Below are 27,576 nucleotides of genomic sequence, written 5' to 3'. Positions count from 1 at the left end.
TAATGAAGTTGAAATGTCACTACGGGTCTTTCGTAGAAACGTGTATTCACTGTTTCTGGCAAACGCAAAAAGTACACTACAAACTCTGGGCAACGAAACGATACCCGTGCTGGAAAATCTTAAGTTGAAAATTAACAGGAATCACGTGCCACAAAAATTTAAAAATGCTATGCTTAGCAGAGCCTTTGTTGGAGTATTAAGAGTATTTCTCTGTTGTTACGCCCTTCTTGCAAATATATTTAAGAAATAATCAAGGCCTTCGAGTGGTTTATCGTGTAATTACAACGGTTTTGAGTTCAGATGCGTAGGAATTGAACCACGAAGGCGTCAGCCCGAGTTGTTAAATACTGAAAAATCTGAACGATAAATCGTGGTAAAAAAAGGCAAAAAATCACAAGAAGGTATTGATTGTTTTCATTCTGATTTGCGCATTGGCATATTTTGATAAGTATTATGCCGGACTTCATTTACCCGAGGAGAAATGTATCGGACGTCATGTGGCAATTTGATGTCATAATTGACGTTATAATGCTATCTTACCGGTCCGCGATTTAGCCGTTGTTTATCGCATAATATACAGAGCTTGATTTCCTTCTTTGTTTAGGTAGAGATCAAATCGAGCCATGTTAGAATGATTTCGGATTAAGGAAAGGATCAACGTTGTCCCATGTGCACCTTATTCATTAGACCTGGGGCCATGGAACGTTTTTCTAAGGCTAAATTATCATTTATCAGGTAGATGGTTTGGTTTATTGCAAACAGTTGGATATGTTGTTTACCACTGTATGTTGGGTATACTTAAATCTATGAGAATGCATTCAAAATCGGATAATTACTAAAACTTTGTAAAAAATAACAAAGAGGAATACTTTAAAGATAAGAATGAAAACATTACATATGAAACACCCCTCGTATACCTTAAACTGATTAAAACATTCTGATTAATACCTGTAATAGTTTATTAACAGCTTGTTGCGATTCATCGCAGCTGAGTAGACATCTTGCATCTTGAAGGACTGTTATGAATGTATCTAAATAATAGCCTAAAACTGGTTCATCAAGTTCGAGTTTTGAACTATGCATAATTGCATTACGTATGTCTCTCGCCTGGAAAAGAATAAACATAAAATCGATAGGTTTAGACAAAGTGCAAACAGAAACCGGTATGTTTAAACAATGTGATGGCAGAATTTTGATCTCCTTAAATAAATAAAGTAATTATGATAAACAAAATTATGGTAGAAAATCAAAATGTTTAAACTTGGTATGCTTGTGATATATAATTATAAACAAAGTCAATTCAAAAATCGATATAATCGAATAAAGAATCAACTGAAGTGTTGCCAGAAACTCGCTGTGTATAAATAAGATACAGACAGCAACACGGTATACTGAAACAAAGTAACGATAGAAGCTCGATATTTTTAAATTAAAAACAGACAGAAACTCGATATGCTTAAACAAATAACTAGCAGCAACTCAACATATCTGAATAAAGTGTAGACATAAACTCGATATGCTTAAACAAAGAGCTGGTAGAAACGTGATATGCTTAAACAAAGAAATGGCAGAAATTCGGTGTGCTTAATCAAATTGATGACAGAGATTCGATATTCTTTATTATTATACCTCAGATAATGTCCAATGCAAACTTCCCATTAGTTTAACTTGAATAATATATTATACTCCCCAGAGATTTTATATCACATGTGCAAAATCGTTATTTTCAATTTCTGCGCAGGTGATATGATCCATAATTTCATATCACATGCGCAACAGTGTTAATTTGTTTTTCTGCGCATGTGACATTATTTTTTTCATATCACCCGTTGAGAGACTGATACTTTCGCATTGATTAAAAGACTGAGTCGATAAATTTTCAGACGAGGCGCTTGTATAATTATAAATTAAGATTAAATTACCCTTTTCTGGTGCTCTTGCATGTGCGATCACAGCCGTTTCTTTTTATGCTACGTGCAAAATATTTCGAAAAAAAAAATCATCAAATATTGAATCGAAACTACCACAATAATGATCTAACTAAGAAAATGAGTGCTCACACTTATATGTTTCGTTTAGAAAAAAAGAAATTCTGTCTTCATTATTTGTTTAGTAATTACCTTTTAATGTTATAAATTATTATGTTGATTTTCAAGTAAATACTTTGATCCTTATAAGCTTTCGGTATAATATAAATCATTATGTTGATTTTCTAGTAAATGCTTTGACCCTTATCAGGTTTCGTTATAATAAAATAAATATTGCATTCCTGAGAGGGTGATATGAAAAATGTTCACCCCTCGAAATATGAATATCTCGCGATGAACATTTTTTCATATCACACTCTCATGAATGCAATATTTATATAACAAAGTGATGGCAGAAATTCAAATGCGTAAAAACGTGAAAACAGAATCTCAACAAATCTAAAACAAAGTGCTGATAAAAACTCGATATATGTTGAAAAAGACTCTAAACATAAGTGAGATATTAAAGAAAAAAACATCAACGAAATGCCTTTCAAACACACTGGATCCCGGAAGGATACAAGAACATAAAGATAAAATTATAGAGTATGAGAAAAAATATATGTTCAAACAGTGTCAAAAGTTTAATTATAAACCCGAGCGCTTTCGGCTTTTTAAAAAAGCCTTTTTCAAGGGTAGCATAAATCAAAACAACACAGCAACGGCGTAAATACCGCCTGTATAGTTCGATATATAAATGCTCAATGACGAAAAACAATAACGAAACATAAAATAACAATAATGACTTTTACCATAAGATTATCGAACATACCATAAGAATAACGACATATACAATAACAATTACGCATGTACTTTTGAAACATATTATATATATGTATGTTTCAAAAGTTGGTACCATGTTAACCAGTATGGCATGTCAAACGTTGCTAAATTATATCTGTATGTTATCATTATTGTATGTTTGTTATTGTTATTCAATGTCGTGTCATTCATAGTGATGGGCAAATCGATTAGATTTGCCAACCGATTAATCGGCATAATCGGACAAGCCAACCGATTCGATTAATCGGATATAATCGGATAATCGGTTACTCTAGTTGCATATCTATAAGTTTACCTCACAGTGTATGTTTAATGTCATTACTTAAGAAATGAACCACACAGACATCAAATATCCTACTTCTATCGTATCCCTTCATAAACAAGAGTGAGTTAACACCATAAAAGTAAAATATTTGTGAAGATAGTAAACTTTAAATCAGGTACTCGTCTTAATTTCACTAGGGACTTATCTAGTGATATTGTGTTATAAAATTTAAAAAATGGAACAAAAAAGTATTAACGATTTATAAATTCTTAGTTAACGACTGGAATAATTTCAATCCCACAAAATCAAAAATAGAAAATACCTTTGCTAATATGCTTGCATAAGTCTTACGGCATGCTATGCATACTGCCATACTAATGCCAACAGTTTAGGTTGATGGTTTTCTCGGCTTAATTTTGTCAAAGCCATATATCTTCCAAAATATGGTTGATCACAGATGACCTCAATTTCTTTCGAGACTTTGGAGGAAGGCATTTTTGCGTAGAGTAGTTTCCCTTGGCGTACATGCCCTAAAGAACTGTAAATACCAGAAATTAAAAGAAACAACTAAATTATCCGTTTAGGGTGCCATGTAATTAATCGGTCAGGGAAAAGTTAAGTCGGCGATCGCAGTCATGAATGCAACGCCGACGATTATTCGATTGTCACCGATTGTCGGCCCATCACTAATCATTCATATTCTAAAATTTGCTATTGTTATTGTATATGTCGTTATTCTTATGGTATGTTCGATAATCTTATGGTAAAAGTCATTATTGTTATTTTATGTTTCGTTATTGTTTTTGTATCTTTGATATTGTTTTTCAATGCCGTGTCATTCATATTCTAAGTCTTACCATTGTTATTGTATATGTCGTTATTCTTATTGTATGTTCGATATTCTTATGGTAAAAGTCATTATTGTTATTTTAAATTTCGTTATTCTTATTGTATCTTTGATATTGTTACTCAATGTCGTGTCATTCATGTTCTAAGTGTTACCATTGTTATTCTATATGCCGTTATTCTTATTGTATGTTCGATATTCTTATTGTAATAGACGTTATGTTGTTGTATATTCATTATTGTTTTTGTAAGCTTAATATTCTTATTGTATGTGCGATTTCCCGCGAAACAAGTAGCACAGAATAAGAATGGCACGTTTTGTAAATAGACTCGTCAGATATTGAACAACAATGATGACATTTACCATAAGAATATCGAACATACAATAGGAATAACGACATATACAATAACAATGGTAATACTTCGAATATGAGAGACACGACATTCATTGAATAACAACATCAAAGTTACAATAAGAATAACGAAATATTGAATAACAATAATGACGTTTACCATAAGAATACCGAACATACAATAACAATAACGACATATACAATAACAATGGTACGACCTAGAATATGAATGACACGACATTAAATAACAATATCAAAGATACAATGAGATATCAAAATATAGAATAACAATAATGACTTTTAGAATATGAATGACAAAACATTGAACAATAATAACAAACATACAATAATAATAACATACATATATAATTTAGCAACGTTTGACTTGCCATAAACCAGTTTAATGTTCCGTAAATATTTAATTCGTTGACACATTGTCTCATCATAAGGAACGTTTATGTGTAGCAACGGGATAATCCATCAATACATATAAAAGTTATGGAGCAGAAACGATTTTTACTTGATCTTCAATAGTAACTTTGACCTTTGACTTACAAGCATAAGGCATGTACGTGCATAATCTATATATTGCCCTCTATATACATAACGAGTTATATAAACCTAGTTTGAAAATTTTTTGAGTAATCGCAGGATCCAGATTTGCGGACGGACGACAAACAAACGAAAATATATTGGAATATACACATTTATATTCTGATCATATTTTTTACACTGGCTGTATATGTTTTTCATGCATATCCTTATTTGTTTAAATCACGAGCCTATCTGTAATAGAGAACATCTTTGATGCTGTATTTAAAGGCCTTCTTTTTAACAAACGTCATGCAATTCTAAGTGTTATTTAGATTGTTGGGTTAGCAATCTTATAAATTCAGAAGCAAGTTACCGATTAATGAAACAAACAGAATAATCCTAATGCACATGTTTTCGAAGTTTAAAAAACGTTTTAAAATAATATGTTTCTAATACAAACAACAATAAAATGAAAAATTGAAACTGCTCACTTTTTAAATAATATAATAGTATTTAAACAAAATAATCTGTCTGTCTTAAAATGCTTAAGTTCTATTTCACTCTAGGATGAATGTCAGATATGAGAATCTTTCTAGATTATTTCGCTTTTATTTCTCTGCAACTGATACTTGATATATCGATATTAATATCGAGACAGATATTGATTTTATCAAATCCTCATGGTGCACGATCTGTCTATGAATGCACAACATATTTTGCAAACGAGTTTATGAAGTTAAACATTAAACTAGCACTCTTTCAAAACTGTGACTTATAACTCATGATAAACATACCTTTCCCAGTAGGCTTTGAAAAAAAAAGGTCGTTCCAATCAGGGGCAGTAAAGCATTATACACTGTAGTTAATCAGGCATATTACATGTTGGAATGCTGACAAACAAAGTCCTGCTACAGAAAATACAACGCTTGACTACTGTGTTTGTTTAACTGACAAATAAATGAAACCACCTTTATTTATTAGTAAATAAGAAATATCCTTGTTGATTAAAGACCTAGCAGCCTACGAGGGTGAAAAGTTATGTTGTGTATTAGGTTAAGTATCGCATCATGACTAATCATGCTTTGGTTAAAATTCCTCAAACTTGGACTAAATTGATACGTAGTTCAGGATTTGGACCATAAACAAAACAAATGAGGAAAATCATTGCAGGTGATAAAATTTTCACTCAATAGAATATAATCAAATAAATTGATTGTACATGTAGACGATAATCGATTAAGTACAATGCCGAGGATGTAATGATATTATGTGTAACTATATTAAACCTACCCTGCTAAAAGGGCACGTTCTTTTTGAAGACATGTCATTGCACGCTAGCCAGTTGTTCTGTATTGATATGTTATTGATAAGAATGCTAAGGAGTCCGGCAGCATCTGTTGTGCTAGCTGATGTACCCGGGCTTGTTGTTGTTTGAAAACATTTTCCGAAGCTCCATCCGAGCGGATCTGAACACCAAGTACTTGGATCTGTGTTCTTCCACAGCGGATCTATCGAGGAATGGTCAAGTATGATTTCATCATATAATTTACTGCATATTCCGTTCGGGCATTTTCTACGACCATGTGGTTTACTACCAAAGCAGTTGTTTGGGTTTCTTTCTATGCACGTGCTTCTGTTACAGGCGGTCTTCTTTTTCGCGTGTTCTGGCAACAGATTTTGAGACGTACACTGATTACATTGATGCGCTGATCCTGTCGGCAAGCCATTTGTTATTTTTTGTAAAGATTGGTTACGACAATGCTGCACTTTATCTCCAACGAAGTCTTGAAGTCCTTCCTGTAAGTACTCTAAACCCTTTGCACCACGGACCCAATTTTTATACAGATCCTTTTTCAAGTCTTCACCGGCCATTACATGTTTGGAAATCTAGGAAATATAAAATATTGGTAAACCCTTTATCAAGTAAATGGAAACTTCAGGTCTACTTTAAAAGTTCTCTATTTGGACAAATTTCTTTTATCAATAATGTTCAAAGGCTCATAAGCTTGCTTGTTTTTTTTTATTTTCTTTTATTATCTTTTAACAACGTTAAAAACCTGTCACGCATATCTAAACTAAGTCGTCTATTATAAACTTTTTATTCTGAATCTATTAGAATTAGAAACTTGAAAAAACTCAAGCCACAAACTCCCATGCACATATAAATGCATGTCGGCATATTTGGTCTGAGTCCAAGGGTACATACTTCTGCAATCATTTGGCTGATCCTAAACATGCCACGCGTAACTACATGTCCTTGTAATAATATGTAAAAATTTTCATTTGGATAACATATAAAAAATCTATGGACCATATTTGATCTATTTCGATATACCTATTGTACACATTTTATCTATGTCCAAAGGTGCTCATCACTCCAAGGCTTGTATTTACTCTGAAATAATATGTAATGCACACCTACACTTCATTCTGATCATGTGTATGAACTTTCATTGTTTAAATGCATTAAAAAAATTGTGCCATAAACTTTTTCAACAGACAGATGACGCGAACGATCGACATTCAAGTAACTGCTAGATCTCTATATAAACCTTTGTGATCGTAGAAACTGCATTGTTAAAATAAATTTCAAAATCCATAAGAAATTCCTACAGAAAAATAGAATGCAGCTAATTTGGTTTGACAGTCTATTCAAGAGCACTCCTCACACCCCGTAGCAGATTTCTATAGTACAATTGAAAAGAATACATGATCACAAACAATAAAAAAAGTATACCAACACTAAATCTAAATACGGTGATAGTTTTTACAGCTGCTACATGCACTTGAAGACTGCTATTGTGATATGTAAGATATTTGTAAGAAAAAATAGTTTGGAAACATACTATGCAATTAAATTAATAGCAAACTGACGGTTCGATTGAGTATGTTAATGAAAGGTAATGAAATGTGCAACACTCCCACGTCCACTAGAAGCATTTTAAGCAGTGGAATTCTACTAAATTAATATTTTATGGACTCCCTTGATCACATTCATAAAAGTGATTTAAGAGACATTTACACTCGCATATGATGACAATCAATCTCAAATTTCTGTGATAAACCAATAAACTTATCAGTATGGGGAATCACGTGACTTTGAATGACGGTGTGCATGGAAATATGACAGTCATTTATCTCGCTTTGGCAAGAAAATCGAGGTATTTTATATTGAAAAAAAAATTCTGTAGCCTATTATATGCCTCTTGCAATCCGCTTCCCTCCGGTTACCGCAATGTCTTCACGTATTGATACTTTCTGAGAGCATACAGTAAATTTGACCTGCAGTATTTAATGCAGAATACACACAAGGGGCGGACGTGAAGTGGTTGCACACTTGGTTCAAGCGAGCAAAACGGTTGCAAACTTACAAAATGGCGAATATTTTCTGAAGTTATCGTGTGTTCGCTTGTTTTTTTTATCAGGTTAGTTGGTTTCTATGGTATTTTGAACTCTATGGATATGTGCATGCATCAGTTCTATGTCTACGTCAAACTCGGTTTTGCGTTTCAGCGTCGTAGATTTCGAATTCTCAAAGTTATTGAAGTTATAAAATGGTCATGTCCATGTTTTGATATTTGAATGGCGTCGTTTCTTGCCGTTTTTACATTCTAATGATCAAACACCTTTGGGGCCCGTGAACGAGACAAAACAGCTAACTGTGAAGAATTCTATACACGAGTTTGGTTCTGCATGTTTTAAGGATAGTGCTAAACCAAAATAAATCTTGTTCAAGCTCTTTTTTTGTTGCAAACTTGTACTTCAAGCAATTTCTGTCGAAAATTTATTCTGGAAAAATAGTGTCCAACTCTCGGAGAATTATTATTATGCAATTCGTGGTACAAATTTAAAAACGGTTATTTGAATTTACGTCCTATTCGTGAAATAATCGGCATTTAAACCTATAGCGTGAAAATTTCATCGGAAATTGCTTCTTCCAAGTGTTTGACGTGAGTCGTAATATTGCCCTATCTCTAGTGATGGGCAAACCGGTTAGATTTGCCAACCGATTAATCGGCATAATCGGACAAGCCAACCGATTCGATTAATCGGATATAATCGGATAATCGGTTACTCTAGTTGCATATCTATAAATTCACCTCACAGTGTATGTTTTATGTCATTACTTAAGAAATGAACCACACAGACATCAAATATCCTACTTTTATTGTATCCCTTCATAAACAAGAGTGAGTTAACACCATAAAAGTAAAATATTTGTGAAGATAGTAAACTTTAAATCAGGTACTCGTCTTAATTCAAAAGACTTTTGCCAGAGAGAATGCTACATTTATCGCTTGCAATTTTGATAAAGCTTTTTTTACTAGCAATATTATTAAACATTATACTATGTGGACCTGTGACGAAGTTTGTAAAGCCCTTTCCTTTTTATTGAACAACATTTACATCAGGTTTGGGAATGCAGTTTTTAGACAAGTTGTTGGTATTCGCATGGGAACAAATTGTGCACCCCTTGTCGCAGATTTGTTTTTATATTGTTATGAAAGAGACTTTATGTTGAGCCTTTCTCCAGATACGCAAGCAGATATTTTAACTGCATTTAATAATACATCACGCTATCTGGATGATATTCTTAATATGGATAATCCGTTTTTTTGTCATTTGGTGGGTACTATTTATCCTAGGGAGCTTCAGTTAATTAAAACTAACAATTCGGATACTGATGCTTCATTTTTAGATTTACATCTCTCTATTTATGACAATATTATACATACCAAAATTTATGACAAGAAGGATGATTTTAATTTTAGTATTGTAAATTTTCCCCATTTGGATGGGGATGTACCTCAGGCCACATCTTATGGGGTATATATTTCTCAATTAATTCGGTTTGCCAGAGCGTGTAGTCATGTCAAGCATTTCAATGAACGTAATCAATATATTACAAGTAAACTTCTTCAGCAAGGCTACCGTTATTACAAATTGCGTAAATATTTTACTAAATTTTATTATCGTAATTCTGATTTAGTTTTAAAATTCAATAGTAATTTAAAGACACTTCTGCGAGAAGGTATTTCTAAACCCGTTTTTTTATGGGGATGTGGTTTACAAACTTCGTAAGATCTTGGGTCATGGTAATTTTCCAAATGTATTTGGAAAGATTATCAAACGTTTTATTAAAAGAGGTTACGACCCAACTGTTTTGAGACATACCGCATGTTTAGTGTTCAACCCGTTTACAGTTGGACACTACGCTTCCCTCTTTGATTGCGTCTGACGGAAGAGGGGGAGGACTCTATGATGAGCAGTTTTTAAATCCTACCAGGACTGAACTGTTTTGATATTTGTCTTCTGACCTGTTTCGTCGGGCCCTTAAGGGTGTTTCTCTTGTTGCTCTGTCTTCTGAAAAGGCATCGAGTACATACGTTTTTGGTTCTTAAGGTTTGCTTTTTATATATTTATACACGAGCATTTTTGTGTTTTACATGCCATGCCTTTTTGTTTCCATTACGTGTGTTAGAGATTCACCTGGAGGGGATTACTTTTATTTACACTGTCCCATGTCTTTGGAACATGGTGGGGGTAAGAGTGAGGTTGGGTGCGCACCATAAACCGGTTTAAGCTCCCCAGTGGTGTTTTTGCCACTGACCGTTCCAAGGCGGTGCCCCACTGTGTTCCTTTGTTTGTTCGTTTTGTCCTTGTGTGTTGACATTGTGTGCGCGCGTGTGTGTATGCTTATTGTTCGTCTTGTCCTTATGTGTTGGCTTTGAGTGTGTGTGTGTGTGTGTGTGTGTGTGTGTGTGTGTGTGTGTGTGTGTTGTTCGTTTTGTCCTGATGTGTAAGCTTTGAGTGTGTGTGTGTGTGGTGCACGCGTTTGCGTGCTGGGGGGTTCGTTTTGAGGAGGCTGCGCTTTTGGTGCGTGGCATTCCCTGTTTTATATTTTTCTTTGTTTTTAATATTTCACTAGGGACTTATCCAGTGATATTGTACGTGTTATCAAATTAAAAAAAAATGGAACAAAAAAGTATTAAAGATTTATTAATTCTTAGTTAACGACTCATGCCGTGAATTCCCAGTCAAAATTACCACTTTAGATTTTCGCAGTAGAGAACTGTGGCAAGTCTATATCTGCATGTAGTTTTCGTGTGGCTATCGGTGTGTAACATTAACGTATTCGCATTGACCGTTAATTATAGGCTATAGCATTTATTTTTATCCATCGGTATTTAACAAATCAGAAGAGTTAAAGACCCACCAATACCTAGTGGTCTACTTTTTCCTCCCACATGAACTTTGTGCAAATAATTCTGGTAATACTGGTATCATACAACTATTCTACAAGATGACAGGTGGACAAGCTCAGTCCGGTTTTTATAACTACATCTGCAAACTTACTCAGTCATTCTCTTCTCAGTATAGTTTTATAAAAAAAATAGAATAATAACTATCTTACACTGTATATAGAAACAAAGTGTGATCTAAACTCACCTTAATACGTGAAGTACCGTGCATACTACTACATAAATTGAATAATATATTTAGTAATACATTGTCTTAGCTTTATATCTCTTACTGTCAAACTGTAATTAGACACTTGCTATTTCTCATTTCTCCATACCAAAATGTATAATTACAATTATGGAACAATCTGACTGAAGTATTTGATCTTCTAAACGAAGATCCGAGAAGGACCCATTCTTAATCGTCTTCTGTATATTTTTGATTTCCAGAATTGCTATTTTTATTTTCGCAAATCTATTTTTTTATTTTAACCAATCAGACGACTTGTTCGAATGTCAAAGATTAAGAAAAATGTGTAGGCTGTCAGGGACTCGAATCCGGGACCAGTCGCTTACAGAGCAAGTGCTCTACCGACAGAGCTAACGCTTTACTGACAGAGCTAACCGGCTATCTGACACTTTACGTCATAAAAAATGTAACTATCAAAAACCCAGTCTAAATATAGATTTTTTATTCTTACAAAATGTTGTAAGTTAGCCTTCTGACTGGCTAAAGGAATGGTCGTCAGAACGAGGCTATCAATAGCACGTCTTCAGATCCTAAGTATAGCGTAATAGGAGATGTACTTTAGTCAGACAGCATTATGGAAATACAAAAGGTTACAGTTAGTTAGTGGTGTGCCTTTAAGGTAACTTGACAATAGCCACAACTGACCTTGACATTTTAAAGGGATAAGTACAAATATATATAACTCTCAAAGTTAGAATTGAAGCTCAAACAAGAGATGGCACTATTAGTGACAAACGCCCCCGAGGTTTGTCCAAGAATGCTACAGTTCGATGCGCAAAATATGCCAGAATAGTTAAGGTATGACTAATTTTTCGACAAGAGAAAATATTTCTCCGAAGGTAACCTTGACCTTAGAGCTAGGGTTTGGGTCTTGAGCATGAAACACTTACTCATCATAGGGAAAAAATGTGACAAGTAATGTTTGATGATGGCAGAGTTATTGACTGGACAAGAAACATAAATGTTAACTTTTTAATCGGCTATTGTTGACTTTGACTTTGAAACTAGAGATTTTGGACTTGCGTCTGACACGTCATTTCAATATAGGGAACGTTCATGCCATGTAATTACTAAATGTCTTCATCGACGGAATAGGTATAGAACTGACAAGAAACACACCATGTAAACCGTTAACCTCTAAATGTGACATCGACCGTGGAGCTAGTGGTCTGGTTGTTATGCACGACACGTTTACTCGTTATCGGGGAATATATTTCTGCTAATTAATTTCGAAAGTACTATGGTGGCTGGGAAGAAAGAGTACTTATAATAATTACAGGGAGTGAGGATCTGAGTATAGGAGTGGGGATGCATATGTCTTGTTAGACGGGATGGGGGGCTGACATGGGGGGGGGGGAGTGGCACAGCAACCAAACCATATAATATTATAATATGACTTCTAAATATGACCTTGACCTTGGAGCAAGGGATCTGGGTTTTGCGAGTGACACATTGTCTGATTATAGTTACCATTTATGCCAAGATATTTCAAAATTCCTCCATAGATAGCAGAAATATGGATCGGACACAAAAATAACCCTGTTAACATTTGAACACGAAGTCTGACCTTGACCTTGGAGCTAGGATTCTCATTTTGATAAACATTTATGCTAAGTACTTTTTAAACCTCTTGATGAATGGCAAAGTTACGATCCGGACACAAAACAGACTGTGACAAGTGTGACCTTGACCTTGTAGAAAGGGGTCTGAGTGTTACACATGAAACGTCGTCTCATTAAGGTTAATATATTTATGCCAAACTATTTCAAAATTCCTTCATGGATGACAGAATTACAGCCCGGACAAGAATTTACAAAGTTACGGTCGGACGGACGGACAACGCGATTTTAATATGGCCACCTTCGGGGGCATTAAAATCAAAGAACATACTGTAGTGCAAATAAAAAGTTATTTGCTGAAACATCTTTTAAGGATGTAAGGATGTTATCATTAAATAAAATCCTAAAATTATCAAATGCTTTTTTTAAACTTCTTGAAATAGATATATACTTAATCACTTAATAACAACATAATATATTAGGCCCTAACAAAATCTGAAAAATAGCAACGAGGACAAAACAAATAGTAAATATTGCAGACTCGATTTGACTGATAGTTGGTTTAATTTGTACGCTAGTCAGCAGTGTACATGTATTTAGATAATTTACAACCATGCTTTGCGCGGAATGAATTTGCAACCATGCTTTGCACGGAATGTCATGGATCAGAGGGATAGACTGGCTATATTCATCACTAAAACCCGGCAAACTGTATGAAATCTAAAGTGGTAGCATATTCATGGCATGGGAATAATTTCAATCCCACAAAATCAAAAATAGAAAATACCTTTGCTAATATGCTTGCGTAAGTCTTACGGCATGCTATGCATACTGCCATACTAATGCCAAGAGTTTAGGTTGATGGTTTCTCGGCTTAATTTTGTTAAAGCCATATATCTTCCAAAATATGGTTGATCACAGATGACCTCAATTTCTTTCGAGACTTTGGAGGAAAGGCATTTTTACGTAGAGTAGTTTCCCTTGGCGTAAATGCCCCAAAGAACCGTAAATACCAGAAATTAAAATTAAAAGAAACAACTCAAATATCCGTTTAGGGTGCCAGGAAATTAATCCGTCACGGAAAAGTGAAGTCGGCGATCGCGGTCATGAATGCAACGCCGACGATTATTCGTTTGTCGGCCCATCACTACCTATCTCAATATCTCCTAGGATCGCGTCAAATTAGCTGAACTATGGCGTATGTGACAACATTTGCAAATTAGATATGGATAAGTGAAAAAAGGATCATCGGTAAAATAATATTTCTGAAAAAACGTTTAATAGAAGAGAAAAAGCTATAATCGTTTGATTCGTGCTCGTTTATAAATATTTCTATTCTCATCCTACAGTTCGATTTCGGAGATTGTGTTTTTTAACCTAAACTCAGGGTTCCATATTTTAGTGTGTCTTGTATAAGAAAAACGTGAGCTCAAGCTAAAACAAAGCATAATCAAAAAGGAGAAAGGTCATTTTTTAAGTAGAGAAATTTTGGGTTGAAAGGTGTAAACACGTATGACCTAGTAATCGAACTGTAACTACTCGAATGATCACGCATGTAATCGTACACGGACAGACCACAAAAAGTGCAGATAGACAGTTTATCTATACTTGATATCTTCAAGGAAGTTCATAATTTGTCAAATGAGGAAAATTTTAACTCCTTCAAAGAGGGTAGTCCCGTTACATCATGCTTCTACGTACCAAAATATAAATGGGCTTTAATTACATGTATTCAAGGACACTCTTTGTTATGGAAGGAGGAAGTAATTACTTGCGAAGAACGTTTTAGTTATCGATGTCTGAATTTAAATCGGTCTTAAATAAAGACTTTTTCATTTGAAAAGAATATTGCATAACTGGCCAGGTATACGACAAAATATGAAGTGGAGTTTTGGAGTGGAGTCATGGAGTGTAATTTTGGATAGACTTTGGAGTGAAAAAATGGAGTGAGATTTTAGAGTTAAAATCATAATTATGTTTCGGGTTTTTTTTTCATATCAGATATATTGATTACATGTTGAGGATCATAAAGAAGGAAAGTGGTGGAACGTGAATGTTGCTAGAAATAGTAAAGATACTGATGATGATGATGATGGTGATGATGATTATGATAGTGTTTGTAGCGTTATTTGATGATGATGTTTATACGAAGTATGCTGATATCACCTTTGTCAATGTTTTTATAATGCCGATGATGAAAATGCAGCTGATGGTGTTAATAGCACTGATGATGTTATTTTTTGAATTGAGAAAGGGAGGGAAAAGAAAACAGTAATTATGCCGCTTCTTTATGATGATTTTGTTTAGATTTTTTATTGCTGCTGCTGCTGATGATGATGATGATAATGTGGTAATGATGATGATGATGATGATGATGATGATAATTTTTATGACAGAATATTTTTGATGATGATGTTGATAGTGATGAAAACATTTTCATTATAATGTTGTCAGTGAAATAAGAATGACATGCATATGATAATGATGATGATTTATATTGTTGTTAATGATAATGGCGATGATTGAAATTTGGACATTTTTTCTTTAAGGGTGTTTGATTATTTTGTCTGTCAAGGTTGATAAATTGGTTTTCAGGGTATCAATGATAATGGTAACATAATTGGTTATATACATTTTCATCCTAAAGACACAAACAATAATCAATAGTTTTTATTGTAAACATAATTATATATTAAACATATATATATATCATTCCCATAATCAAAAGTTACCAGTTTCACGTTATATTCAATTTGATTCTTCATATAAACAATCACAAGTCTTATGACAGTTTCCAACAGCAACATATATTAACCATTTTTTCGTCTTATGAAATTTCACCACCTTTCAAACTTTGAATAATAAAAAAAACATATTCAATTTGACTCCAAAATCTCACTCCAAAATTAAACTCCAAGGTCACTCCAAGATCAAAGTACAAAAAAATATATCATAAAGCAAATGTATTTCAATGAAAGTAAAAATGAAAGCTATCGTTTGCTTTATGTACTTGTTTCATGTAAATAAAAATAAAATACGCAATATCATTTTTCTTATCTTTATAAATCTGTTTCCGATTTAGAGTGCCAGAGCTGCCACCAGTTATTTTGAGCTATTTGTCTTCTTTAGATATTAACTGGATATGAAGTTGAGATCCGCGGTTTACCCGAAAAGATCTGTGTTACCAGTTATTGAACAGCTGGAATATTCAGGAAATATTTAACTCGATTGCATGCTCATTCAAATTTCCATATTATCGCACTACTTTAAAAGCTGTTAATGTTTTAAAAATTGCATTTTCTTTCAAAATAAAGTATAAATGACAAATGCATTCAAATTTCCCCGAGTGTTCTTTGTAAGGGGCATATGACATGGTATGTAATGATATCGACACAATGTTTATCTATATAGATACTTTGATTGTCCTTCAGAAGTGAGAGAAAGCACAGACACTTGGGGCTCGGACCTCCACACACCCCATTCTCCTCCGCCTCTGGTTAAGTTTAGCCAATATATTTTAGCATTTCACCATGTATAAAGGATATGTGACGATCAAAAAACGCATTTTGTAACATTTCAGCGTGTTTTTAAAAAATGTATTTTTACCATCAATGCTCTCAATACTAGAAGACATGCAAAATTGCACGAACAATGGGAACACTTGCTTGCGCTGGACCCTCGCTTTGTGTAGCGCATGTCATAAACCGGGAACCAAAATTGTTACCCTTACGGCTATGTTAAACCAGATCATCACTTCTTTATGTAAAACAAACCTCGTGTAACACGTGGTGAAGCGATAATCCGGTATAATGCAGTCGAAACGGTATCAATTTTGGTACCCGGCAACGATATGCGCAGTTCAAAGCAGGGATCTATTCGCAAGGAAGTGTTCCATAGAATTTAGATAGATTGATTTATATTATTTATTGATTTCTCGTCGGAATACAAACGACAGTTGTCGGGTCCGGTGTCATTTAACAGAATGGTAACAGATCTGACGATTGATACCAGTGATTCATTGGTAGGGGTTCATTTAAACATTTAACTGGCTATTGTTTCCCTAGTGTTCGTAAGATGTTGCATATCTTCTAGTATTGAGAGCATTGATGGTAAAATGCATTTTTTAAAAACACGCTGAAATGTTACAAAATGCGTTTTATCGTCACCTATGCTCAATACATGGTAAAATGCTAAAATATATTGGCTTAACTTAACCAGGGGCGTAGGAGAATGGGGTGTGTGAAGGTCCGAACCCCAAGTGTCTGTGAGAGAAAGTGTCAGCCATTTTTCCCTGCACGTCATCGATTTAAGTCACGTGATTCCCCACTCTAAATACACTCAGTATTAAACATGCAGGATATTAATCATTTAAATAGAACTAGAAGGTTGTTACCGAGACCCTTTCCCTCTTTTATTGCCAGATTCTAATATTAACCTTATATTCTAATATTTCTTTCACAGATGATCGTTCCCGTGTAGGGTAACAGTTCAGTTAAGGACACTCGCTATAGTTTTGTAATTTTTTTTTCGATAATAGATTTTGATGAAATGTTTTGTATGAAAAGATCATGTTATGATGTATTTAAAAATGAAATAAAAATACTAGGTCACCAGCTTTGTTTCAATTTAATTTGCCCCTAGATATGGTGATACTTTAAACATTTTTCAAAATTTCTGTAATCCTAAAATATATTTCAGTAAAGTACAATAATCTGCATAAATTTAATTATCTAAGCATTTTTATAACGGAAGACAATATATCTATTTGAAACATGCTCAGTGAAATCAAAAGAACATGATTTTGTAAAGAAAGGAATACTTGTTCAGCAGACCCAAGGGCTATTTTTGCATATTTTTGTCAGTTTTAAGTTAATACTTCTGCTATTTTATCGGGTTTCGCATAACAGAATTTAATCAAACTCCGCATATACCTTTGGTTATGTCTACCTAATCTAAAACAAAAAGAAATGTGATAGGTCAACATATTAGATTTCGCTTAAATCAAATTACAACGAGGTGGGGGTGTAGCGGGCATTTATACAACGCAGGTTGGTACGATATACTCTTTCAGTGTTTGAGCAATTGACTTAGAAATATATATATATATAATTATCAAACGGCAGATTTCTTAATAAGCGGATTTTAAGGAGTTTCTGAAGCATTTTGATGGCATAGAGCGATGAAAGTTTCCGCCTCTTTTTTGAAACAAAACCTATATTTTACGAATGTACGGTACGGGTACGGTACGGGATTAGAAACAGCTGTGACTCAATGCAGAGTTTGAGCGCTGGTATAAATAACAGACTCCAGTATATGTCGGATTGAAGCAATTTGAACTAAAAGTACTTTAAATGTATATATTTTGTAATCATGGTGATACTTACTCTATACTTTAGTCAGTATATTACACAGTTTGTACATTAAATGCATGCAAACATACAATAATTTGCGATTTTTTTGCCGTACGCGACATTAGATAATCACTTCCGGGCATGCGCAGAAGACCGCACCAGCTCTGCAGTAAGCTACATCGAAACCAATTTGGCACGGTGTTGGGGTAAATATCGACCCGTCCGGAAAAACTGTAGCGAGTACCTTTAAATATTCATAAGTTTTCTTGACCGGAGGTCTTCGCCCGTAAATATCCTACCGCAAATACTTAAGTCCGAAGTTTGTTTCTTTGCACATTCCACTCCAATATACATGTGACTTACTTCCGTAAATAGTCAAAAGCCCACAAGATGAGATTAAAACAATTACAAACTGGGACTGGTATATGAAATTCGTCAGGTCGCAAGAAAGAAACATCCTATTCCCTAACAAGAGTATTATCATACTGCCAACTAGTCTCAATTTTTCGACGTCAAGGCAGACCGATTTCAAAGACTGGCATCTCAAGAAGTTAGGATCAAAACTGTGGTAGAAATCAACGCGATTTAAACTTCATGATCAATATTATTAGTGCCAGGTGCGTTTTATTTATTAACTCGATATTTTGTGTGAAATTTTGAGATACTTAACTTGAAATTTCACTGCGGGGAATCACATTATCAAAATAATCTTTAAGTTATACTTTGAAGAACATGAATAAATTTCCTACCGTGATAAGACATGAAATGTTAACATAGCCTAACATATGACGAACGAAAATTGTTAAGCTGTTACGTTGTTGTCAATAATGATAGATATCCTGTAATTACAAACACTAAGGAAAAAAAGAAGTCTCAGTTTCTTGAAGTGTTACAGATAAGCAGAAGATGACTGTGATTGAAATCTACGTAGTTTTAGGATACATCTATGTTGCCATATGATAGGCTATATTTGAGTTTTACAGCAAAAGTTGCTTCAATATTATCCCATTTTGTTCATAATTTTTTTTGGGTTTAGAGGTTATTATTGATCATGTAATTCCACACGTAACTCGAAATATTGACTAACTATCCCGAAATTTCGACTTATGAACTCGAAATTTCGGTACACTAACCTGAAATTTCGAGTTAGTAACTATAATTTCCAAAAAAGTTAACAAGACTTACCAAAAGTTTAGAAAATATCAGATATAGTAGTATTTTTAATTCGGTTTCAGCAATAAATAAATGTACCCTATAATGAAATGATGACGTGTCATGCGCAAGACCCAGAACCCTAGCTCCAAGGTCAAGGTCACACTTAGAAGTCAAAGAATAAGTTAAACATGGTTTGTTTTTTTGTCTGGTCGATAAGGGATTGTACAAATGTTCCCCATAATGAGTTAATTTATTATGATTGTGCAAGATCAGAACCTAGCTCAAAGGTGAAGTTCACCTTTGGACATTCCTAATATGCCCCCGAAGGTGAGGATATTAAAATCGCATTGTCCATCCTTGTGAGTGAAAGGGGGTTGCCTGCATACGTGTATGTGTGTATGCGTTGTGTGTCAGTGCGTGCATTCGTGTAAATTCTTGTCCGGGCAGTAACTTCCACATTCATAAGGGGATTTGAAAATAATTTGACACAAATGTTAACCATATTTAGAAGGTATGTCGCACTTATGATCCGGGTCTCTCAGCTCAAGGTCAAAGACAAATAAATGATTCATACCTCAACTATTCTGGCATATTTTGTTCGTAAACAGGTACTGACAACGTGAAAGTTGTGATATAAATCGTGTTTACACGAGATACCAACCCAAAATTTCGAGTTAGTAACCTGAAATTTCGAGCTAGTAAGACGAAATTTTGAATTACGTAACACGACATTTTGAGATAGTAGCTCGAAATTTCGAGTTTTAAAGCTTAAATTTCGGGATAGTATTTCGAAATTTCGTTTCGAGTTACGTAACTCAAATATCGATTTCAGTATCTTGACATTTCGAGTTAGTATGTCGAATTTTCGAGTAAATAAATAAAACGCACCTGGCACTTATGCACTTCCGTACGCACCAAGCGACACTGACACTGAGGAAGTAAATTAACGGTTCAAGTGGAAAACATGTAAAACGAAGGTTTCCTCAGTAGTTAGGACATATCTTGATTATACATGTTGTATTTGGAATGAGTTTTCCAGACATGTAATTTATACTTTGAAAAATTAGGTTTAAATATTTATTTGTTTGAAGCCTCAAAAGTTAGCGACGCGATTTGTGTGCTACACTTTGTAAGGAAAATGTTCCGCATTGTTTTAAATGGTAGTAGTGGGTTGTGCGCGAAGGGCTATGGAACACCGCAGTTGTCTTATATTGGGACATTTAATATTTTCATTCCAGAGCTTGGTCTTTACTTGTCAAAACAGTGTCTTACTATGTTAAAATGCTACGTTATCAGGTTAAAGTATGGTGTGAAATTATCAAAATAGTGTCTTATAATGTTAACTAGTCAGTTCTATTTTGACAAGTTTGACATGTTTCACAACTTGACATGCTTACATAGCTTTTTAACATGATAAAACTCTGTTTCGACAAGTTAGCACCACGCGCATTAAGATAACATGGCTAGATAATATAATAAGACACTGATTCGACAAGGTATAGGTCGACCACGTGTTTTCAGCCGTGACTAATTTATGCTGGACAGTTAATTTCGCAAACAAAGGATAGGGACGTATACGTAATACATAGCAATACGGTATAAGTTACGGAATTGAATGTAAACGAAAGCATGGTCCAAAGGATATCATTGCTCGAGAAAACTATGCAGTTCATTGAATCGATAAGTTAATGATCTTCCATCAATCATCGAGCTTACCCGGATTACGATACGTCGTCTGACTGAGAGACTGACACGGCTGAAGGGTTTTCAACAAAAACAGCAAGTGAAGTTGAAATTATATGATATGAGTTAAATTGAAATATAAGTAGCAAAATATACAAAAAAATATATAGAAACAGTCAAACATTATGACTAAAATATGTAATGTGTGTGTTTTTTAAAGAGTCTTCAAAAATGTTTAATTAAAATAAAATTGAAAAAAAAGCGTATAGTAGAAATAAAATATGACCGTAAACTTGGATTGAACTCGCACCTTACGGTTTATAGCCATTACTTTCTATCAATCTTGTATCTCACGGTTTATAACCATTATGTTCTACCAATTGCACCAGCGATATAATTGAGTTCATGATAAAGAAAACACACATATTAACTTAGTCCAGAGAGACTTGTCAGCCAGGTATGGCAAATATCGATATAACCCAATTGAAAAAGTGTATCATTCCGTCACGGCTCAAAACACGTCGAACTATAAAATAACAATTTTATATAATAACAGGATTTTTGATATAATAAGACACTGTTTTGACAAGTTAACAACACGCTCCGATATGATAACAGGAAATGTTCCGACATAAGACAGCTGTGGCGTTCCACAGAGAGGTTATAGTCTATAATTATATATCAAAGAGCCCTTTGCTCACAATTAATCGGGCTAATTACCAGCATAAACCGCTAAAAGAATATATTACTTCAGTTAAACACCATTAGTCTAACAATGAGATCACTTCATTATCATCCACTGTCCTATGGGTTAATTTCTGATATCAGTGACTATTTTATATAATTGTTCTTTTTGTAGGATAATTATTAAAGTCCCTGAAATATTCTTCATTCCAACCATTGAGCAGTTCAGTGCCAGCAGCACTGTTTCTATTTGTTAATCAATAGTACATTTTCTTTTCCCTTTTTGGAGTCTTGGTGTGGAGTCTGGAGTGATATCTTGAAGAGACCTTGGTGTCTAATTTCGAGTGAGATTTTGGAGTCAAATTAATTAAGGTTTTTCATTTAGAGTTGGAAAAGTTATTAAGAGGAAAGGCAGTGGTATTAACGGTGAAGTTTCGTAGACGAAATACAATAATGATTAATATATGTTGCAGTTGTTGTTGCAATCTATAAAAAGAATGGTGACTGTTGGTATGAAGAATAAAATTTAATATGACGTGAGACTGGTAGTTATACTTTTGATTATGGGAAAGATGATAATTTGTGTTATATAATTATGTTTACAACAGAAACTATTAATTGATGTTCGTGTCTTTAGGATGAAAATGTTTATCAACAATTATGTTACCGTCATCATTATCGTCATCACTGATATTCTGAAAACCAATTTATCACCCTTTACAGACAAAATCATCAAATCCTAAAGAAAGGAAATGTCTAAATTTCAATCATCACCGTTATCATTACCAACAAAACAAACACCTATAGTCGTCATCAACAACAATAACATAAACAAAGCCTTACTTTTTCGACCACAACTGTTTTTATCTTGTTCATCAGCAAACACTTCAGTAAAACTAATGGTGATTATGATCATGACGACGGCGATAATGATGACGATGATGATGATGATAATAATGGTAGTGTTGGTGATGACTGGTGTTTGTGATGACGATGTTAATGCTGATTTTTTTGTTATAATCTCAATGATCATATTGTGCGATTTTTGTTGGTGATGATGATGATGATGATGACGACGATGAAAGTGGTGGTGACGAAGATGATAATGATGGTACTGCTGGTGATGATAGTGTTTGTAATGATGATGATTGTCTTATGGCTGTGATTATAGAGATGATGATGATGTTGATAGTAGTGGTAGTGATGATGATGACTGTTGTGGTGATTGTGGTGATGATGCCGATTATCATGATGATGATATTAGATAAAATAATGTCATTCAAGTCACTGTGACAATTCAATGTGCCTAAGCATAAAGAATAAGAAAATGAATGGATTTTATAAGGCACAAACTAAAGAGACAATTTGCAGGTGTAACAACTGAAACGTGTGGCAAATGACAAAATAATTGACCTTAAAACCTTCAAACTGTCCTTTTTCCACGTCAAGAGCAAATTCTATTTATTATTGCATGTTTTCTTTCAAGAACGTTTCTGATCAGAAAACGGGATAATAAGATCGGTATAAAGGAGTACCCAGTCTTGCAGCGGTCATGTGCTAATCTCTGGCCTGGCCCGATTATCCCAATTTTCGTCTGGGCCGGGCCAGGCCAAGCCAGGCTAGATTTTATTGTACATATAGAAATAAATGGCATAAAATCTAAATATACAATTACAGTACCAGGCAGTATTAACCTGTATTGTTTACTTGCTGTAGGTCTAACAGAATGAGGAACCAGTCCTCTGGAGAATCATTAATTAGCCATCATTCACCTGATTTTAAATACGGATTTGCACTGAAGAAAATGGTGTAACTAAATGATAACTACTGGGGTTTTCTGTAATCAAATTATTTAATGTCAACTATAACACTTTTAAAAACTAATGGATAATTTCATTATTAAGTTTACCTGCTGCAATATAGCTGAATATTTGCATGCAGTGAATGCATCTCTTTGGGAATTGTAATTACAGGTTGTGTCCCTACTATCCTTAGCTGACCTCTTATTTAACTGTTCAGTTGAACTTTTAATGAGTGTTTGGTTTAATCAAGCTGATGTTCAATTTATGGATGAGTAATAAAATTAATATTCATTGTGGGGCCTCTTATAAGAGGTCTGGGTGTTGGCATTTAGATTATTTGATAGTTTGGTGTATCTAAGTTTTCTTTTCATTTCCTGTGATAAAGTCACGAGAGCTATTAAAGAGCTGAAACCCTCCCCCACCCCACCACCGGCGCCGACATTTGTCTGTTCATCTGTCTGCCCGGAAGGAAGTAATGATTTTCAATTAGTCTCTAAATGTCCCTTCATAACTCCCTGCCATCTTTGTTTCAGTTATTAATGTTTTTTTGAGATGAGTCCTGATTTGTATTTTACTTTGACAGTTTTTATGACTTTTACTTGACATAGTTTCTCAGTATTGTTTCTTACTCACCAAAACTTCATCCACAACACGTCCCCAATAACTGCCATTCAGAGTCTTTTCATCTTTGTGGCCCATGTTCATTGCCAATGGAGAACTTATTTTTTATTGCAAATTATAAAAGAGAAGTAGTGGTTGATATGTGAAGCAACGTAATCTTTATTCTTGATTAGTATATGCATGTATATGATTTTTAGTATGTAATATGTTGTTATGTTATATATTACAAAAATATTTATCAGTGTGTTTTATGTTATTTCTAACTGATATATTTAAACGCTAAAAGATGCTCTTGAGCCTGTTTCATAAAACTTTGTAGGATTTTTCTTCACATACTTAGAGCGATATAAAAGCAGTCTTACAAAAAATATTCAGTATGTATATAACCTAAACTACAAAATTTATTTATCACTTCCCCACATCATATTATCCCAGATCCCGGAACGGGGATAGCAGTTGTTGTCTATAAGTATTGACAGGTGGCACTCATTAATCTTCGCCAATATTTTCGGGCGTTTTGTTTATTTTACACAATATTTGTAACCTGAAAATATCTGAATTGACCAAAATAACCTGCATAGTTTACTAATGGCACAGTGGCGTAGTGATAAGTTCTCCGACTTTCACGCACGTTACCAGGGGTTCGATTTCAATTCAGACTGTTTTCATTAATTCGATATAATGTCATTTTATCGATACTGTTTTTATTCTTACAACATTTTATCAAATATATCTAACACTCTTGGTGATAAATTGTACGTAGCAGAATGTTAAAAACTTGAGTATTTCTTTCAATAAATGAACAATAAATCACGATAAGTGTGACAGTTTTCCTGCATGCTAAGTTTACAGATGAAATTTAAAAAAAATGAAAATGGTCAAACAGGTGTCTCGAACTCACATCCCCGAGATTGGTAGCTGAACGTTTTGTCAGCACAACTATAATCTGCATACGACCTGGTGATAAAGAAATGTTTATATTTTATTTGGTTTTCAATATTTGAATTTTTATTTAAGTTTGGGTACCGAAAATTTATTTACGGAAGCATACGGAATATTCTTGAGTGAAGGCCAATACTTTCGGACATTACTAAATAATCCTCAATAGATACTGAAAAATACGTGTATATAGGTTATTCAATATTGGGTTAAAACCAAGACACCAGTCAAGAGTGAATTGAGGGGAAGATTCCCAGATAATACTCATAACATTTAATCCAGGCATCACCTTTAAATTAGACTTAATAGTTTTGTTAGCTACAGGCTTATTCCCAGGTGTATAATTTTGATGAGTAGCAAGTCAAAATGTATTTATATAATGTCTGAAATATCCAAACATATTCTTCAATTACAAGTTCAAAAGTCAAATTTTAAAGATTCTGTAGAAATCACTTTCACCTTTAACAAAACTGAAATCTATGGCATGGCCTGGCCTGGCCCGGCCCAGTCGAAAATTGGGCTCATCGGGCCAGGCCAGGCCAGAGATTAGAACATACCCTTGCAGCGTACTATAACTTGCACTGATAAGCCCAGTGTATTCGATGTATAGTATAAAAAAGGTTAATGTTTTCATGCGTCCAAATTGGCATGAGTTTTGTTTTGGTTGAGAAATTCTTATCTGATATTAAAACAATTTGAAAAATGTAAAAGTTCCAATCATAAACTTTCTAGTTCAATATAATTGCTAAAAAGACCATAAGGATTTTTCCAATGCTGATGTTAGTGATTTAAAAATTAAAACCTAATGTACAGTTATTACATTGAATTGAAGTATCAATTCAAAACAAGTGTTTTCAATTACACTTTTATCATCAAAAACACCAATATGATTTTTCTTATTTCACTGACAATATTTATAATGAAAATATCCTACTCGCTATCAACATCAACATAAAAAACATCCTGTTATCAAAATCATCATCATCACCTTCACTATCATCAACACAAACAGCAGCAACGATATGAAAAATATGATCAATATTATCACAAAGAAACAGCATAATTACATGTAATTTTTCCCTCTTTTTATCAATTTAACAAAATAACAAGTTCATCATCAACAATGCTATTAACATCGTTAAAATCATCAGCTGCATTTTCATCATCAGCGTTATAAAAACATTGGCAAAGGCAATATCATTTGCATGAACTAGGCATTGTAACTGAAAATACAAACTTCAAGTAGGAGCTATCTATATTAAATATATGTATAGTTAACTGCATCAAAATACAAGGACTGAAAAAATTATTAAAATATCATTTCCTGAAAACGAGTTATTTAATTTGAAAAAAAAATGATCCTGGATGAAATATTTGACAGGCTTAGGTGACTATTGACCTAGAACCTCATGCAAACTTTGCACTTTTTACCTCTAATCATGAAAAAAGCATGCATACTTGCCACACGGATTAGCAACCTGAATACAGAACTATGTAAAGATCAAATAATTGAATGCCCTGGGGAAAGAAGGACATATTTTGTGGTGAAATTTGTCATCAAACAGACGAAGTCAAAACCCACAGAATTTCACAAGGTGAAATGTGTTGAAAAGGCTACTGCTTGAAAGAGAACAATCTCAACTACCCATACATAAGCGTCAAAGTATGGGGAAAATATCTAGAAATATGAGAAAATCGAAGAAATCAGTTTCAAGACTGTTGGATGCATAACTGTGTTATCATACATGGCATTTATCATAGATAGGTTACTTTTCCTTTGCACTGATATAACATGGGCATGATTAGGATTAAGAGAGGGTGTTCACTCAACAATTTCACTATATAAACGGATTGTTTCCCTTGTGTAAAAAAGGCTTAGGGTAAGTCTCTACATGAACATCATTATCAGATAACGCAGAAAAATATCATCATCATCTTCATCAATAGCTGCGCTATTTCCAACAACAACCTCATTCCACCAATTGCCTTCTTAATGACCTTCATCATGTAATCATGATATCTGATATGAATTTTGACAGCAAACGCTCTCTCCATTTTTCATTCAAAGGTCACTCCAATATCACTCCATAACTCTACTCCAAGACTCCATTCCATATTTTGCCATATGCCATTGAAACATGGTCATTCATTAATTTCATAGCATTAGGATATTAAAAGCAACAGTCGTATGTGAATTTGTACTGACCTCATTTAAGTAAATGCAGATAAGACGTTTAAATTTTCTTGTTTCGGTTTCAAGAGATACCAAAATCATAAATAACAGGTTCATATCTCAAAATAAATCCATTACTTATTTGTATAATAGTTTTTTCTTTTATATCTCATGAACATTTATAAATAGTGAAGTTTTTCAGTATTTATTTACCTTAATATACTGTCTAATTTTCTTATTCCAGGGCTCAACTGTTGAAAACTTCTTTCACGCATGCGTTAATCCTTTTATAAATAATCTATGTCAAGG

At 33.9% G+C, this 27,576-nt stretch overlaps 1 protein-coding gene across 1 annotated transcript; it reads right to left on the bottom strand.

Moving 5' to 3' along the window:
* Positions 1-948: 948 nt before the first annotated feature.
* LOC128553827 (uncharacterized) lies at positions 949-27,576 on the bottom strand (the record flags this gene model as incomplete). The annotated part of the gene is made up of 3 exons (XM_053535014.1): positions 27,481-27,576; positions 6,099-6,695; positions 949-1,107 (listed from the first exon to the last, which is right to left on the bottom strand). Coding segments are annotated over exons 2-3 (741 nt in total), but the record flags the coding sequence as incomplete, so codon positions are not given.

This window comes from Mercenaria mercenaria, unplaced genomic scaffold (assembly GCF_021730395.1).
Source record: "Mercenaria mercenaria strain notata unplaced genomic scaffold, MADL_Memer_1 contig_4359, whole genome shotgun sequence".
NCBI classification, from domain to species: domain Eukaryota; kingdom Metazoa; phylum Mollusca; class Bivalvia; order Venerida; family Veneridae; genus Mercenaria; species Mercenaria mercenaria.
The sequence above is the reverse complement of the archived record's forward strand: the minus strand, read 5'-3'. Positions and strand labels throughout refer to the sequence as shown.